Source organism: Bufo bufo, chromosome 9 (genome assembly GCF_905171765.1).
Source record: "Bufo bufo chromosome 9, aBufBuf1.1, whole genome shotgun sequence".
Classification (NCBI taxonomy): domain Eukaryota; kingdom Metazoa; phylum Chordata; class Amphibia; order Anura; family Bufonidae; genus Bufo; species Bufo bufo.
This window is the reverse complement of record NC_053397.1, coordinates 40,063,441-40,083,255: the sequence shown is the minus strand read 5'-3', so window position 1 is coordinate 40,083,255 and position 19,815 is coordinate 40,063,441. Positions and strand designations below refer to the sequence as shown.

General features: G+C 42.2%; 1 protein-coding gene across 1 annotated transcript in view; it reads right to left on the bottom strand.

Moving 5' to 3' along the window:
* Positions 1–19,815, bottom strand: part of CACNA2D3 (calcium voltage-gated channel auxiliary subunit alpha2delta 3) — a 959,782-nt gene that overhangs the window by 635,838 nt on the left and 304,129 nt on the right. The window contains exon 4 of the mRNA XM_040407724.1: positions 1,338–1,397. Coding sequence (XP_040263658.1) covers positions 1,338–1,397 — 60 coding nt within the window. The remainder of the gene's footprint in view (positions 1–1,337; positions 1,398–19,815) is intronic.

Genomic DNA, 19,815 nt, shown 5'->3' with positions numbered 1-19,815 from the left:
AGCACAACTGGGTTAATAAAATTGTTCAGGAATAAAAAAAACATGATTGTTTTCATCCGAAAACAGCACCACACCAGGCCACAGGCAATGTTTGGTATCGCAGTTCAGCCTCATTCACTTCAATAGAGGTGTGGCTTTGCGGCGAATGGAATTTATCCTGAAATTTTGATCGAATTCCACTTTGTTGGATTTGATTCGCTCTTCTCTAAACAATAAAAAATGGCACCATGTGCCTGTTTCCACATCAGAGTAAAAAAATGTATAAAATAATGTCACATGAAAGCATATTGCACACAGGGCATACAATACAGGAATAACATAGCAATATCACACCTCATCATGGCTAACCATGGGGCCACATTCAGTGTTTCATGCCATCTTACATACGCTTCATTACAAACTGCGCCAAATGTTTGAGTTGATATGGGCCCCCTTGGTTTTTGGGCTCCTCAGCAGCTGCTATGTCTGCGACTCTGGGAGTTACGCCCAGGGATGTGATACCGTTTTTGGAAGAAAGCTGACATGTTTTTCTAATCTTTCAACATCACTTTTATTACCTACAATTTTTGCAATAATCATAGGCCCTCTGGATTAGGGTTCCCTGGACAGGTCCTCATAACCCATTAAGAAAAGGATGTGGCCAACCTTGCCTGGGAACCACTTCAGGGACACATGGGTGGCTCTATGATACATATGGTATGTCCTTGCACTGGGGTTTCAGAACCCTGTGTTACGAATTAGTGAGTGTGGACCCACTGTGCCAACTAATTGCTTTGGCTTTACGCTATACCCTAAGGGTGTTATTCAGGCGCTTCCCCGGTATTCACCCTTTAACCCCTATACAGGGATCTAGACTTCACCGCAGGGGAACAACCAGACTGCTACCTCCTGGAATAGTCCCAGTATAGTTGGTAGCTGACCCACCTGGGGTCAGGGACCCTGGTGCAAGCACCAGGGGCTCAGGATAACAAGAAATTAACCAAAACGGCAAGTATGGTCACTTAGACACAGTCACTTAGACTTGATTGCTGGTTTTGAGGTCCAGGAAGCACACTGCAAGTGTAGATGAATGCAGACACAGGATAGACTGGCTGGCAAAGTGGTAGTGTAGACGCTGGCAGGACTGGCTGGGTGATAGCAGGAATGGTGATCAATGGAGTGGCCTTTTTTTGCCAAGGGACCGATCAATTTGGAGTTTTCTTTTATGGTTAAAAAAATATATTGGTTAAAATGGGGTTAATAGCGAAGAAAAGTCTAATAGGAATGAATTCTGTAAAAAGTCACATAAACAATAATCTGACCAATGACCTTTTCTGGTGCAGGACAGCTCCACTTACCTGTAGATCAGCATCAAATTCATGCTTCAAATGTGCCTCCTCAGCCGCTTCAACCAGCCTCTAAAAAGTAAGTTAAATATCAGAGTCAGTGAGGAGTTACGAAAGTCATATGCCAATGCAGTATTAAGACAACTTTGAGCTGGGGAATGCTATGTGGTTGCCCAAAGTCATGGATCAGAATCATCAGATATTACTTCTCATTTCAAGCGTTCTGTGAGGACTTGGCTTTACAGGAAATTTCCACTGATTTACGTAGAACAAGTGAGATGATGTCTGACACTGAGATCAATAAATGGTATAATAGTCTTGTAGTTTTCTGTTCATTATCCCCAAGTAAAACATTACGGAGGAAGCAAGCTTCCTGGCATCCCAAGAAGACAGATATTAGACAGCAGAACCTTTCTGGTGAGCAGCACACACGTTAAAGTAAAGCAGGAGCTCTGGGGAATAGTGGAGGCTTCTTTTTCAAAAAAGTTATATATATGGCATATTGAAAGGTTGGAGCCCTGAGCCTGCATGGCAGAGGACTCTGTTGTAAAGGCTCCAACGTGCATATGGAGCTATTCATTGCATTAGTTCTAGGGGTCGACACCTCCGTATGTTTGGCTGTAATTATGGCCAAGGGACGGAGAAGCACCAGGTGAGAGACAGAAGTCAGCAACAATTTTAGGACTTTGACTAAATGCAGTCTCTTAAGCGGCCCTATAGGGAGATTTGAGCAGAAACAGCCACAAGGGAGAGGACGTACGCAAAAACAGTACTGGGTGGCACTAGGATAACCACACATGATTCCATATAGAGTATGTACAGTTTTGAAAGGCCAAGTAGATCTCTTTCTCTACAGTTTGGTTTTAATAGTGGGAGCTCCACTGCTTATTCTCTTACAGAGTTTCTTTTTCCGTGGGCGAATATATCAATATATCAATTTCCTGACGGCCATCACGGTCTTCCCCGTCAATAATGGCAGCTGGATTTCTCCAGCGCCATCTTGACTAGCCAAATCCTTCACAAGGACTTACTACGCTCATCATAAATATAATAAAACTGAAATTACAATATGGAGTACAGGCAATATAAAATGCAAAGTCATGCAATTCCCATGGTAAGGTGACCATCTGCTCACTGACTATATAAGGTACCAGATTAGATGAGGCATACAGTAATCCAGTAAAGGCCTCATGCGCCTCTATGCAAACCCTGTTAAAGTTCAGTGCAAAAACAGACCTGCAATATGATCTTGCAGAGACTTGGTTTCACCTCCCTGCAGTGTCACTCCTGATCAAGTGTTGTCCACAGAGCCATACTCCTTTTTTGTGGCCCCTTCATTCTAGAAATCAATGGGCATGCCAGTAGTCAGACCCAACCAGCCAGATGGAGAAGATACCGTATATGCCGGCGTATAAGACGACTGGGCGTATAAGACGACCCCCAACTTTTACACTGAAAATATAGAGTTTGGGATATACTCGCCGTATAAGACTACCCCTTTTTCAACACACACCAAAGAAAAATTTAAAAAGCATTAGATCTGATTTCAATATGGTAATTTTAATTCAAATAAGTATGACATGCTGTTTGCATGCCATCCCTGCATCCCACCACCATCCCTAGGTACCACCGCCATCCCATGGTATCACCACCATCACTGCATCCCACCACCTTCCTTGTCCTCCCTCCCTGCCTCCCAGACCCTAAACATGTGCCACCTATACCCTGAACATGTTTTTGTTATGTTATTCTTCATATTCACATTCACATATGCACATCTGCGCCGCACTTAGATACGCCGCACGGAGATCTCGCACATGCGCAGGAGCGAGATGCAAGCGGCCGTGAGGATCCCGTGTATCCACGCTTGCCGCATGAAATCTCGCACATGCGTAGGAGCGAGATGCGAGCGGCCGGGAGGATGGCGGTACAAGGAGCATACAAGGTACAGAGCAGGGGGCGGTATACAAGGTACAGCACAGGGGGGGCATATGCCGTGGGTTACATCGCAGCTCTCAGCTGCTGGGGATACAAGGCAATAGCCCGGGCTCTCTCTGTTGATAATTCGGGCGTCCCGGCACTGCAGCGCCTGCCATACCCGGCGTATAAGACGACCCCCCACTCTAGAAAATATTTTCTAGGGCTCAAAAGTCGTCTTATACGCCGGTATATACGGTATATGTTACCAATACGTCATCTCTCACTGCCCTCCATGATAGAAGAGTAAATACATCGAGCTTCACATTAGGAGTGAGGATCTGCTCTAATAGACAGGTGGCAACTCCATAATTGTCAGTAAGCTCTGATGTTCATGAACATGAGCTTAGGATCTTGCCCACGGCTAATGATGCCAATGTCTGCAGTGTGACATAGTGAGAGGTTTGGTCTGGGAAAACAGGTATTTTTCTCCCAGCATGTGCTGCCGGGCTGATTTACAGCCAGGTGAGGTCAAATACCGGACCGGATTTTAAATGACAGTCCGGGTTTTGGCAGCACCTGGCTGTCCTTAAATAGGTAGCTGGGCGCAGAAGCCATGTCTCTGTGTTGGGATCTGGGAGCCTTGTGTCTGGATGAAGGCTTGCTACCTGTTTGGCGTCAAAACAGGTTGGTGCTGCTATCAGCAAGGACTCTTTGAGGCAGAATTGCTGCATGGCGTCAATTACCACCAACACTGCACGGTGACTTTCTGTTTTTTTGAATATGACTGCTTGTTTTGTCACTTGCCTAAAGTGTGAATAAAACACTGAACTGTTTGATCCAAAGAACTTGTTGTTGCCTCTATACTGCGTCCGCTAATCCTGTCTACCAGAGCGAGTCCCCACAGCAGGTACATTATAAGTATGGTAATACCAACAGATTTCTAGCTGATACAGAAAAGGGGTTCTTCAATATCCATCATATCTGATGAGAACTTCTTGATCCCTGTGATTGCCGCCATTGATGAAGATTATAAAGAATAAGTAATGATGACATCTTGATATTGCAGCCTTAAAACCTCTCAACAAGTGACAGTGGTCTGAACCATAGAATGAGAGGCAGCCAACGAAACTCCGGATCAATATCACATCTTATGGAAAGCCGATAAACATCATTATAAATTACAATTACAGCATTATTTCACTGTAATCAATGAGAGGAGAACAACAGGACACCACTAATCTACATTTCTCTATTACATGAATATGACGATCAATAACCCCCTGAATGTGCTGATGATCCGACTGAAAGTCATTATATTTTATATGGAATTTTTTTTTTTTTATAATGAGCCATCTTACTAAAGAGTAGGCTATGTACCGACGAGAAATAACGGTACGTCTACCAAATGGCCCAAAAATAAGTGCTGGTTAGCTGCTGCACCGATAAAAAGCAAACATAGAGTGAAAAACCTGTAATGATAGGATGCTCCTAGACTCTCAGAACATATCTACTCTGATCAAAATTCAAGGCTTAAAAACAGAGGTCTACTTAGCTCATCGCAGAGCCATATGCAATCATGAAAATAAATGAAAAGCACAAATAACCATACTGTACGTTTCATAACTGGTGCTTTTTCAGGTCAATAGTAAGCAATAATAGTAATATTGGAAGCTCTCTGAAACGCGTAGCTATAAACAGTAAAAATTTATTTTAAATTTGCCTTCAAGACAGGACAGCTCTTCATTATTTACCCTGCTTTTTCCCCCATCTTTCTTCATACCGTTGCATATACAGTGCGATCTGTATGCATGGTTGCAGATCTCAGTGGCCTAGCTAGAGAAACTTTATACAGTCTGACAACTGCAACTCTGCAGGGGAAAGCAGGTACAGTATATCTAGTGTCAAAGGGTACCAGCCAGGGGGCATAACTATAGAAGGTGCAGAGGTAGCAGTCGCTACCGGACTCAGGAGCCTGAGGGGGGCCAAAGACCCTTGTACCACATAAGAAGACACCGGTATTATAGAAAGTACATGCTGGTCAAGTTACACCTCTGGCTGGAGGGAAGGTCAAGCATTTGTCATGAGAGGTGTGACGTTTCAAGACTATGTGCTTCACTGCCCCTGGCCACAAAGCACAGCAGGAAGGGGGTCCCAAGCTGAACTCTTGCACCACGACCCATGAGCCTTTAGCTACATCCCTAGTACCAGCAACATTACCCGCATATCTGGGATATTGGAAGCATAGCTATAAGGGGTGCAGAGGTAGCACTTGGACTGTTGTGCCTGAGGGGGCCCAAGTGCCACATAAGAAAACACCAGTATATTAGTAGTGATGAGAGGCAGGGGCAATATTCGAATTTGCGATATTTCGCTAATATTTTGTAGAATATTCGTTCATATATTCGCAAATTCGAGATTATATTCTTGATTGCTAAAATCGGCAATCTATTATTCTCGTAATGCGTGCAAAATACCGGTGTGGGCTAGGCAACTTTTCTATTGGTTGCTAGGGATGTTGCTAAGCTGTGACAAAGCCTTCTCATTGGCCCACAAGCTAGAAGAAGGGAAGAAGGGAGGGAGTATCACCTGATGTGTACTGTGTTAAAAAAATAATAATAATAATATTCGTCATTACAAATATATAGCACTATATTCTAAATATTTGCAAATTCTCGAAGTGCCGATATTCGGGATAAAAATTAGCTTTTTGAATATTCGCGCTTAACACTATATATTAGTTGGGTCATGGAAGATGCACTAAGGCTCAGGAGCTTCCAGTTATGCCTCAGCCACAGTGCCACCACACCAGACATATCCACAGTTGATCATAACAATGAAACCACAAAACCCATATAAGATTATCTTCCTCAAGATCCTCCCAACCAAGCTGACAATGCATACCAGATATTACAACCTACCCTCAGCAGTCTAATTTATATGCCATAAAAGTTAGGAAAAACACCTAATAGTGATAGTGTAATTATAATCTATAGGAACAGATTTAATCTTAAACCCCCCAAAAAATGTTTTCCATTTGGTAGAGGTACTTGAGCAAAAGCATCAAGAAAAATGCTTTATAAGAAACTATGGTGGTGGCAGTACTGCAATAGCGTTGGCAGATGTATGGAACTGTTATTTGTCCAAGGTATAGCAATTTTGTTGGCGTATCATCCTATATGAAGTTGGTATATAGGCACTATATGGCATAGTATTACTCCATATTTATAGACTACGGTATATAATAGTACACATTAAAGTAGAGGGGCACTGATCAATGTAAGCCTGGCTCTGGTTGGGAGAACCCTATTTTTGAGCTTTGAAGTCAAATTGAGTTATAGAAACCAACATTCTCTTTGGTATTCTCTCTTTGAAGCTCTATTCCATTGAAAGCAGAGTGATGAGTACCAAAGTCAGGAACAAAGACCAGTATAACTAGGTCTAATGCAACAAAGGACAAATTCTGAGTAAAACAAAAAGCTAAAATTATTTTTTGCATGTAATATAGGAATGTGATAGTAAGCAGGATCTATGACAGAACAGATATCCTCACAGACAAGATTATTTTTATAGACTAGAGCATCCAATTTCAAACAAAAGCCAAAGAAATTAGAAATTTCAGAAAGTCATAGTTGGTCTTATAGGCTTTGTACATTGCTGTCATATTCGTAATAAAAAGCACTGCTTCTACACTGATAAGGTTGTCTGAGACAATTAAAATTTTTAGACAAGTACTGGTGTTTACATAGTATAGCAGACTTGTGCTGGTATACAGCATGTAACTGCTGCAGCTAATCACTGCCTTCAGCAGTCTAACCCTGAGTATAAAAATTGGTTTGAGTTCTGTATACCTACAATGCACAGTGTCGGTGCATGGGTGATGCGGTCCTGCTCCCGGTTTCTGTCAGGCTGCTGAGCCATGACAGCATATCACACACAGAATACCATCATTACTTTCTATTGTAATGAAGAGTTCCTGTTCTACAATAGATATTAATAGATGAATTGTGCACAAGATATGCTGTCAGGATGAGCAGCCTGACAGCAACGCTTAGCAATGTAAAGTTAGGCCAGGTGCCGGAGCACAGTATAGCAAGGCATGCCCCCTATCACCCCCATAAGCAGCTCTGCAAGTGGAGGCACCCCAATCTTAGTCACATTCTAGGTCGAGTTGCTGGAGGCCATTTTTAATCATTCCTGGAGAACTTTTTTAAGTACCACCATCCAACTTACCTATTCATTTACATTAATTAGTTTTAATACCACAAAGAAACAAGTCATTAGCAGGAAATAATCATTAGGGAATCACGTGTGCATGTGCTGTGGCCCGGGAGCAGTGGAGCAGAGGATGGGAGTGGTAATGGCTTTAATAGCTATTCACATAAATCACCATGGTACTCTTCATACTGATGATCCCTAGGGACAGGAGGTAGCATCATTTCTTCCCTCAGAACTCACTCTGATGTTGGGACTCCTGCCTAATGGTAGTTCGGGTCCCCTTGTTGGTATGAGTTTGGTATAAATACAAGGGCAGGAGATGTAGGTTCTGTGACAGATCCAGTGGCGTACTGCCAATATAGGCAGACCACGCAGCTGCTATGGGGCCCGAGGGAAGGGAGGGGCCCGGAGTGCATGGAAGCAAGGGCCGGCTCCCAGCTACCACCATGGACTGCATTTAGTTTTACTTTGGTGAAAGGGACAGGTTGTTTGAGGACCTTTCCCACTGTGCCAATCAGTGGCCGCAGCTGTGTCACGTGTCAGGGCAGTGATTTCCTGATGAGCTAATCACTGGTCTGACACATGACACAGTTGCAGCCACTGATTGGCTGAGTGGGAAAGGTCCTCAAAGTCTTGTCGGGAGCACAGAGAGAAGATACCAGGACCACACAGAGGAGAAGGGGAGCTGCTGCAGACGACCAGGGCCAGGTGAGGAGCATAATGTTTATTTTTACACAACATTAATAGAGGGGGAAATGTGACATGGGGGGGAGAAATGTGCCATGGAGGGGGTTGAAATGTGACATGGAGGGGGTTGAAATGTGACATGGAGGGGGAGAAATGTGACAAGGAGGGGGAGAAATGTGACAATGGGGTAAGTTACTGTGGGAGGGAAGTTAGAGTCCTGAATAGTGATGAGCGGCAGGGGTCATATTCGAATTCGCGATATTTCGCGAATATTTTGTAGAATATTCGTCGAAAATTCGCAATTTTTTTTTCTCGAAAAATCGGAAACGTAATGATTGTGTAATATGCGAATTTTCGGAATTTTAATTTTTGGATTCGAATTTTTGATTGCGAATTTTTCAATTTACAACTATTAGACAAAGATTATAGCACTATATTAGCTAAATTGCTCTATTCGATTTTTTTCGAATATTCTCTATATTGCTATAACTTACTTTTTTCGAATATTCGTAATATTCTAAAACAAGAATATATAGCAATATAGCAAATATTCAAAAAAACCGAATATAGAGCAAAATTCGCAAACACTACTACTCCTAAAGTCAAGTATATTGCAGCCTTCTTATTGGCCCACAAGCTAGAAGCAGTGAGGGATCATGTGTACTGATAAAAAAATAAAAAATAAATAGAAAAAAAATTCGAATATTCAAAATTACGAATATATATAACTATATTCGAAATTTTCGAGAATTTTCGAAGTACCTATATTCGCGATAAAAATTTGAAATTCGAATATTCGTGATCAACACTAGTCCTGAAGCTGCTGCCCCTGCACATCTTGTGTCCCTGTTGTTCCAGCCCCTCACAGACCTCTGCCCTGTGACTATCTCACCTATACTTCATACAGAGCAAGAAGTTATGTCTCCTAGTGACTCCCCCCCCTCCCCCATCAGAGGCATTTCAAATTTTACCAATTTTACCAGCCTCATCCCCCTATGTATGATGTAATGTCTCTGGAGGTTATATCAGCACTGGAGCGTTATAAGAGGAGTTGCTAATATCAGTCACATAGGATGTAATGTATCCAGAGGTTATATCAGCACTGGAGCGTTATAAGAGAAGCGGCTGATATCAGTCACATAGGATGTAATGTCTCTGGAGGTTATATCAGCACTGGAGCGTTATCAGAGGAGCGGCTGATATCAGTCACATAGGATGTAAATGTCTCTGGACAGTGCACCGCCCCATCATTTAACCCCCCAGGTGCCACGATCAATGCTGATCGCGGCCCCTTTGAGTGAAGGCGGAGGAATGCGGTTCCCTCTAATAAAAAAAAAAAATATTTATCCGTAACAGTTTCAAAAGGTTATTTATAGATTGGATTTCTTTACTTATTAGCAAATGGGTGTGACAGGGGAGGAGCCAGGGGTGGGTAATAGGTGGAGTTAGGGGGCCCAATTCTGATTCTTGCTATGGGGTCCAATGATTTTTGTGTACGCCCCTGGACAGACGAATGGTGCTGGATCTAGTAACCAGGCCAATTGTAGAAAATAGACAAGTCTCTCTTTAGTATAGTGCAGAATGGAAGTTGTAGTACATCCAACGGTATCAAAACGCAGTTCCAAATAATTCACAGTGCAAATCGTCCCATATAGCGATGTAAGCATATAAACTAAGATGGGGAAACTGAATGAACTAGGGGTGGACCTATGTCCATCTCCTAGTCTCCTACAAGGGCAGAATCAGGATTGCTAACCTGACTGATCCTAACTAGTGATGAGCGGTAGGGGTCATATTCGAATTCGCGATATTTCGCAAATATTTTGTAGAATATTCGTTGGATATTCGCAAATTTGAATATTCGTTATATTCTAAATTTTTTTACTCGAAAAATCAGCGAGGTAATGATTGCGTAATATTCGCATATTGAATATAGTGCTGTATATTAGTTTTTTAGAATATTCGTCATTTTTTTCCATCTGAAGTTATGATTCCTCTCTGCTTAAGTTGCTTGTCAAGCAACTTAAGCAGGGAGGAATCATGACTTCAGATGGAAAAAAATGACGAATATTCTAAAAAAATAATATACAGCACTATATCGCATATTACGCGTTCATTACCTTGCTAATTTTTAGAGTAAAAAAAATTAATATAGTACTATATTCGAAATATTCATGAATTCTCGAAGTTGCGATATTTGCGGTACATCAGAACATTAAACAAAAAGTACTGCACATGTATAGAGAAGACCAAATCTGGGCCAAAATGTATGATGGTATGTGATTTAGTCTTGAGCCAATCATGCATTTAAACTTACTTTTAATGTGTTTACATTTAAATTTATACTCACAAACTTTTTACATAAGATCTCAGCATTATACTGTACTCTCTACCGCTCCAGAAAACTGATAGATAGGAGGTGAAGCTATTGTGAGCCTCTCTGCTCTAGGCTTTACATTAATACAAATGAGACATGGTTATTCTCTGGGATTCAGGACTAGTCTTCTGAGGAGTGTTCTGATGTAGTTCCTCTCAATTCCTCAACTAGAAACTGAATGAACTAGGGGTGGACCTAAGTCCATTTTCTAGCCTCCTACAATTCAGAATCAGGATTGTAAACCCTGACTGATCCATATACTATTATGTGGGTTGCAATACATCAAAACATTAAATAACAAATATAATTTTGCAAGTACCCTATTCCAGGGTACTGCACATGTATAGAGAAGACCGAATCTAGGCCAAAATGCGTGATGGTATGTGATTTAGTTTGATATGTGATTTAGTCTTGAGCCAATAATGCATTTAAACTTAATTTTAATACATGTAAATTCATATTTAAAAACTTTGTACATAAAGTCTCAGCATTCTGCTCGCTACTGCTCCAGAAACATAGTGAGCGTGCTTGGCTATTTCCGCATCTCCCATACTATAGCTGCTTCAATAGATAGATAGATAGATAATTAGATAGATAGATAATTAGATAGACAGATAGACTTCTTCCATGTAGGAGGTGAAACTATTTTTGAGCCTCACTGCTCCAGGCTGTATATAAATATAAACCATGAATGAAAAAACGTACATTTACAGTTGAAATTACCCAAAGCCCAAAGCTGTAGAGTAGCAGTGACCTAGCCTACCCTTCTTCTGTAAAAATGTTTTGCCAAAGGTCTTGGTGGGGGGGAATTACTAATGTAATTCTTGCCCTGGGCCCACTAATGTCTTTCTACAAAAGATCAAAATGTTTTCATATCAGGCAGCAGCGCATTACTATTATGTCTTTTTGCATTAGTAATTCACAGGGGGCAAACTATGAAAACGGTAGAAAAACATGGGAAATTGGAAGGCAAGGGCGAGAAAATGGGATTAATCATCCGCTATTTGTTGTTGTGGAGCTAAGACACGCTTGTGTGCTGCTCTTGGAAAACAAGTTACCACTTTCCATTTATCAAGAGGTGATATGCTCTAATGTCTAATGGGTATAATTACACATTTCGATAAATACCACTGAAAATGCGGCATAAATAGCAGTCGGAGAGAGCACTTACAGGCTGAGCAACTGATATAAATGCTGCAATAAAGCACAGGCAGAACAACGCTAAAAGGCAGCATTGTATTTACTGAAGCCCTTAAAAAGAACCCGCCACCACCAGGTTAGCTTATTTGTTGAATCATATAATGAGTACTGGAACGTACTGTGTGCTGTAAACCCTTTCAAATATTATCGGCATCAGAAGGAGCCTGAGATGTTGGGGTTATATGCCCCCCCCCCTTCCCCCAGCATTGTAAGAATGACCAGTAAATCCCACTTTGTGATGTCAGGTCCTCTTTCTCTTAAACTTGACCACATAGGTAAAACTTAAGGCTACTGGACTTCGATACAAAATCTATAATGGTAACCTTATAGGCTAGTGTATGAGGCAGTGTACAAATTGCAAAGGGACCAAGGCTGGAAGAGGCCTGTGACTTACATTTCAGATGGCAACTTGGAATAAGACTCAGTTATAAAATGTTTTCTTCTTTCCTTGCCCACTTGTGTAGCATACTACTGGGGGCACTACAGGGGTCATTATTAGGAGATGTCCAGGCATCATGCTGAAGGTAGGGCTGGCTTGGTGCTGTCGCCAACATCCTACCTCCTAAGCCCTCTGCTACATATCTTAACTGGAGACTACTGGAGGAGGATAAAACGTGGCAGCTATTGATGGTCACCACCGATGGTCAGCTTCTGGGTTGGCATTTTATGCTGCACTTTAGTATTTGGTCCTTCTGGGATGGTATTTAGAACTGCAATGTAATATTGCTGACCCCACCTATTTGTATTGAACCCATCTACTTCTGTTGGTCCTGCTTATTCAGTCGATTGAAAGAATTTTCTGAAAAAATGTAGTTTGATCCGAAATTATTAGTGGCAAATCACGTAAAAAAAAATGCTATTTCCTGGCTTCAGAGAGCCTTTATAGTGGTGTAGAACATGGTGCCTTGCAGTAACATGCATAGGGAATGTGCTGTGGTAGTGAAACAATACTGTGAGTCAGTATGACATGTAGATGACAGGCGTCGCTCTTAGAATCACTGCACACTTCACTTATTTGGGCAGTTATGGGGCTAAAACTGGCCAAATAACTCAAGTGCGAACTCAGCCTTACAGGTCAATGTTAGCGCCAGGTATAAAGAACCGTGCAGAGGCCAAAGATCCTACTATAGCATGAAAGAGCGCACTCCTTTTACACCAATTCACTGATTCCACATAGATTTCTACAGAACCTGTTCTATTAAACGCTTATATCAGTAGAGCCCCCGACAGAGTGGAGTGGGTGTCAGTAGGAAGTTTGTGTTGACGTCACTGATTATTTTGCCCTTCTTCTGATCCGTCAGAACAATAACCCCAAAAAAAACGGATGCTATCTGTGGAGCATCCGCCTTCACTCAGTCAGCATTTGGTCAGTAATCCATCAGTATTGCTAAAGCCCAAAAAACAGGAGTGGATCCAAAACAGAGATGACATGTGAATGGAATATTTGCATGTCTTCTGTGTTTTGTACCCACTCCTGCTTTTGGCTACCAAATCATAGGCCAATTCTGCTGCAAAATAGGGACCATGTCATGCAGGCCTTACAACTTTTACATAGACAGGATCCGTTGTGTGTCTAATTTTTCCTTCCTTCTGACAGATCAGAAGAAGGGTCAAATAAATGATGATGTCAGCCAGGCTGAAAGGCAAAATAGTGGCCCAGTCATGAAGTCGGGAGAGTGGTAACAGCATGAGAAGTCCACAGAGTGCCCTATGACATAGCGGTGAGGTGGAAGCAGAATGAGAAGACCACAGAGTGGCCCAATGACAGAGTCTGGAGGTGGAAGCACCATCAGGAGGAGTACACAGAGTGGCACAATGACAGAGTGTGGAGGTGGTGGCAACAGCAGCATCAGAAGGAGGCCACAGGGTGGCACCATGACAGTCTAGAGGTGGCAGCAGCAGCATCAGGAGGTCACAGAGTGGCACAATGACAGAGTGTGGAGGCAGCAGCAGCAGCATCAGGAGGAGGACACAGGGTAGCACAATGACAGTGTGGAGGTGGCAGCAGCAGCATCAGGAGACCTGAGTTGGCAGCAGCATCAGAAGACCACAGAGTGACCCGTTGACAGAATGTGGAGGTGGGTGGCAATACCAGTACCAGCTGAAGATGGTGGGTGAAAGAAGGAGCACTTGGCATCAGATGTGTGGCATCAGGCGGATGGCAGCATCAGAATGGTAGCTGAGGCAGGCAGCCAGAAGAACACGGTCTCTTTTGTCAAAGTGTTGGTGTGGCACCATGGATGATCTAGTCTGATGTATCAGGCATTGGTGGGTGGAAATCCTGGCTAATCCACGCCTGATTCATCTTGACAAAGGTCAGTCTCTCCACATTTTGGGTGGGCAGGAGACTTCTTCTTGGGGTAACTATGGTTACTGCCGCACTAAACACCCACTCTGATGCCACACTACTGGCAGGGCAGGACAGCTTTTCCAGGGCAAACTCTGCCAGTTGCGGCCACAAATCCAGTTTGGCTGCCCAGTAGTCCAGCGGATCTTCAATGTGGGGTGGCAGGGTGCTGTCCAAGTATGCCACCACCTGCTGGTTCAGGTCCTGCTCCAGGTCTAGCTCCTGCTGCTGCTGGTGAGTAGTTTCTTCACTAGGCGGGTGAAGAAAGCTGCTCATCAGCGACTCTAGACTCAAGATGCTGCTGATGGAGCTGGAACTGCTCCTACCCACCCACCCTCCCACAGCAGCCATGGCAGAGGAACGTGAGCGCAGAGGGCCCACCTGGTCAGACCTGCAAGAGGATGGACGATGGCGCAGATAGGTAGCAGCCAGCTGACTACATAGGATGTCTCTATAGTAGTTCAATTTGTCCACCATCTCAGTGTGTAAAAAATGATGTGCTTATTTTTTGGTGCAATACATGCAACTTCTCATTTTATCAGGTCTGAGTAGATATTACTGATTGGTGCACTAAGTATTTTTGTGACATCACAGCACTATGTCTGTAGCATGTATGTATGGACAGCAGAGAAACAGTAATTCCTATCACACTACCTAACACCCTGCACTGGAACCTATCAGCTACACTATATCACTAACTAACCTACACTGACTATCTCCCACTATCTATATTATATATATGAGCTAATTACCTAACTAACTAACTAACTAACTAATGTAATTGGATAAGGAATATGATCCAGATGAAAGCACAGAGCACAGCAATGTCACTGCTCTCTCTCAGAACTGCTAAAAAACAGCAGAAAATGGCTGCTGGGGAGTTTCTTATATAGTAAAGGGGTAGGCAACTTTCCTATTGGTTGCTAGGGATGTTCTTATTGGCCCACAAGCAAGAAGGGAGGTTACTGATGAAAATAAATCTAGACTATTTGCAATTACGAATATATAGCACTATATTCTACATCTTTGCAAATTGTGAAAGTGCCGCTATTCGCGATAAAAATTTGCGATTAGAATATTTGCAATCAACACTAGTCTCCAGTCCCCTGACCAGCCAGATTTACCAGCATCTGTTCCAGGACATAAAGCAGTGGAATGACGTTGTTCATCCCGTAGTCCTGGCGACTGACAAATAAAGTGGCCTCCTCAAAGGGCCTGAGCAAATGGCAGGTGACACGCATGAGATGCCTCTAGCTGACATCGAAGTTACACAGAGGAGTTCTCCTGTCCGTTTGGATCATCAAGAAATCATTTATGGCCTTTCTCTGTTCGTATAGTCGGTCCAACATATGGAGGGTGGAATTCCAACGGGTGGAAACGTCGTATATCAGCCTATGCTGGGTGATCCCGTTCTGCCGTTGCAGCTCAAGGAGGGTGTGCTTTGCGGTGTACGAGTGACTGAAGTGCATGCAAAGTTTCCTGGCCATTTTTAGGATGTCTTGCAGATGGGTGGAAGACTTCAGGAACCGCTTGACAACCAGATTGAACATGTGTGCCATGCAGGGCGCATGGCTCAGCCCTCCTTGACGCAGCGCCGACACCATGTTCTTCCCGTTGTCGGTCACCATGGTTCAGATTTTGAGTTGTCACGAAGAAAGCCAGGATTAGAAGGACACAGAGCAGTTCCTCCCCTGTGTGACTCCGTTCGCCCAGGCAAACGAGGTAAAGAACAGCATGACACCACCGTGCCCTGCACATGTGGTATGCTGGAGGGGCACTGTGAATTGTCCCTGCTGTGGAGGCTGAGGACACGGTGAAGGATGAGGAGGTAGAGGCAGACATTGTCGCAGGACCAACGGCGTCAGAACGTGGAGACAGAAGCGGTGTCTCCTGGCCAAGTTGCTAGTGTGGCTATGCAGGAACCACATTCACCTAGTGGGCCATAAAGGACATGCATTGTCCCTGACCGTAGTGACAGCTCCACACGCCGGCGCTGCCGTGCACTTTGGCACAAAAATAAGCACACGTGAGCACAAAAGTCCTTACAATGTATTCCAGGTGCGGTTTGCGAAAGCACAGCGGGAAACAGGAGTATTAACATAAAAATTAGCGATCCGGAGTTAGGGGCTGTGGTACTATTCATATAATAGTGATTTTAGTAATTCTTACTGTAGGCGACACACTCTATTTTTAATATTTTTTATTTTAGGTGGAAAGTAATAATTTAGACTATTGTTTTTTTTTTTGTTAAAGTTATACTAAATCAAGTTACATGGCATGAATGACATAGTGGAGGTATAAGACACAATACTGGAGATACTTTGGCTTTGTTGCAGCGTGTGGGCCTCATGCATATGGCTGGATCTATAATAAATACTGATAGAAATCTATAGGTCCATACCAAATTCTCAAGTCAAACAGATTGCCTATGAGTTTGTAATACTTGCTTGTAACTTTCAAACTGACTGATACAGTAGAGGCTTTGTGCAAATGGTTATATGGAGTTCAACAGTCCTATCACCATCACCCTATCACCCAGTACCATTACTCTTGCTGTCAATGGCTTTGTTAGAGCTAAAGAAGAGCTAACATCTCAAAAAGTTATAAGCGGTCATTTGTTTTGTTCAGTTGTGCAAAGTATTTAGGAATATGCAATAACAGAACATGGCGTAAAGCTAATGCCTTGAGTTTTGTGACTTTTTAAGACATGCTTTGAATAATGACATTAAAGGGGTTATGCCATGACTAATATAAAAATGAAAATCAGACGTCATATAATACACGACTCTCTCTTTCTAACAAGGCTATAACCAGCCCTGTACCTCACAGGGATCCAGGGATCTCAACATTTATTGCTCCAATTGTTCTGCTAGGTTTTCTTCAAGCTGGCAGCTCATGGGCATGTCCTTTTTCATCCCCTTTGTCTCCTTTCTTTTGTAGCTCTCTACCTATCATGGCTCAGAGTAGTGATGAGCGGCAGGGGTCATATTCGAATTCGCGATATTTCGCGAATATTTTGTAGAATATTCGCCAAAAATCGGAAATTCGGAAATTCCCGATTTTTTTTTTACTCAAAAAATCGGAAAGGTAATGATTGTGTAATATGCAAATTTTTGGAATTCGAATTTTTCAATTTACAACTATTAGACAAAGAAGATTATAGCACTATATTAGCTAAATTGCTCTATATTTGATTTTTTTTTAATATTCTCTAAAGTCAAGTATATTGCAGCCTTCTTATTGGCCCACAAGCTAGAAGCAGTGAGGGATCATGTGTACAGATAAAAAAAAAAAAATAATAATAATAATAATCGAAAACCTAAATTTGAATATTCGAAATTACGAATATATATAACTATATTCAAAATATTCGCAAATTTTCGAAGTACCTATATTCGCAATAAAAATTCGAAATTCGAATATTCTTGATCAACACTAGCTCAGAGGTGGTATTCTTCCTCTCAGGGTGTGGCCTTTCTGCTGCTGTCACAGCTTCTAACAGTAAATGCAGCTGGTGGCAGTTGAAGGATGGAAATGAGCAGGTAGCACTATACAGATACACTTTATTGAATAACTCACTGGTTATATGCTTTTTAATGTATTCAGATCCAGGTGCCAGTTTGAAAAATGTTGAATATTTTTCATGGGACAACCCCTTTAATCTCTGGCTATTCTATGATTCTAATGAAATTCTCAGAAAATAGTGGTTCAGCTAGAAAATAGGTTCTGCTTTGCTATGTAGGTGACAGGTGCCTTTAGGGAGCAGGGTTGCGCAGCCGTATCACCAGACACAGAGAATATTAAATGCTTTAAAGACAAAGGATTACATCTGTTTGCTTAAGCAAATTTCCCTTCCCATAATTAGGTCACAGCAAACACAGCTCGCTCCCTGCGAACCTCTCGCTGCCTCAGATTATCTGTTACGTAGGAAGGGATTTTTCTCTTTAATTCCAATACACAAAACGCAAATGTGCAGCGTTTTATTTGTTCCAGTAAATTAAACAGTACGGAAAACAGATTTATAAAAAGGGGGTAAAACAATCTCTACTGGGACTGAGCTCTTCAAACAACTATGATATCAATTAAAACCACACTCTATTTACAGCGAGCAAAATCCTAATTAAACAGCTTGGCATCCAACTCTCAGCTAAAAGAAACCAAGTAAAAGGTCACACAGGTCTCTTGACATTGCTAGATTATGCGTCTGCTCAACTGCAGAGGAAAAAACCATGATTGATTCTAATGGTCGGGAGTGGGGGTCTCCGAAAGTAAAGGAACTTGCAATTTTACATGTGGTTTATAAGGCACTAACGCATTTTGGGCTTTTGTAAAGAAAATAAACTCCTGTCAGACCCTGTCTCAATGGAGGTCTCTATCTAACTTCTTTATCAAAGTTGTTAGAGGGGTAATTAACATAAATACATTTTAATGTAAAAAATGAAAATCAGACATCATATAGGACATGTCAAACTTTTTTTTTTTAAAGCTAGAACCACTCATGTACCTCACATGGTTCCAGAGGTCTCCACATTCATTGCTTGCTCCCAATTTCTCTGCTAGATTTTTTTATGTGGGGGATTTAGTCAGCACAACCCTGTATGCAGGTGCACATCGCTATGGCGAAATACACATACAAACGCAAAAATACAAATGCAATAGCACTCTGCAACCAGCACGCTGCCCTGCCTCTATGCTGGATGTTGAATGAGGCATTGGTGTACATTTTGGCCAAAGCGTAATAAGCCACTCACCACGTCAAGGTCGCCTCTAGAGTCGACCTTGACGTGGTGAGTGGCTTATTACGCTTTGGCCAAAATGTACACCAATGCCTCATTCAACATCCAGCATAGAGGCAGGGCAGCGTGCTGGTTGCAGAGTGCTATTGCATTTGTGTTTTTTAGATTTTTTTTAATGCTAGTAGATCTGCTGCAGATCTGTCCCTAACAAATATCATGGGAAATTTATTTTCAAAGTGGTGCGTGTCCTTTCAGGTGCAGCTGGTGGCAGTTGAAAGATGGAACTGAGCATGTGCATCCATCTCAGTGAGGTGGACACAGAAATAAAATAAAAAATAATAACTAACAGCAGGTGGCGCTATATAGATAGATTGCTTTGGATAACTCAGTGGCTATACTGAGTTTTTAATTACATGCAATTACAAAAGTATTCAGATCCAGGTGCTGGTTTTAAAAAATATAGAATGTTTTTTATTTGACAACCACTATAACATACTGTACACTAGAGTGTAAGAAAGTATGTAAAAAATCAATTGGCCTGAAGTAAGTTAAAGTTTCTGGGTGTAAAAACATGTGCAAATCGGGATTAATGCATTTGCATTTACTAGCAGTATACATAAGCTACTCCATACTACTTTATGAGACATACAGATACAGAGTAAGCATGCTCATCAGTTGGGTGGAACAGCAGTGTGCATACTTGGCTACTGGCTTGAGTTCATCATATACTGTAGTACCCACTAGGACATAGAGTGTAGGAAACCAGTTTACCAGACACCAGAGGTGTAACTTGCCTGATGCACAATCTACAGTATAACAAAGTACATTTATAATACTGGTGTCTTGAGGATATTGTGCTCCAAATGCACACGGGCCTAGATGCAAATGTAACTTTTAAAGAGGTTGTCCAGACTTTTTTTTTTATTGGATGGTACCCAAGTTCCAATCCAGGGTAACATCAACATATAGATTGAATAAGTTCCTCATGGTCTCATGGATTTTATCACA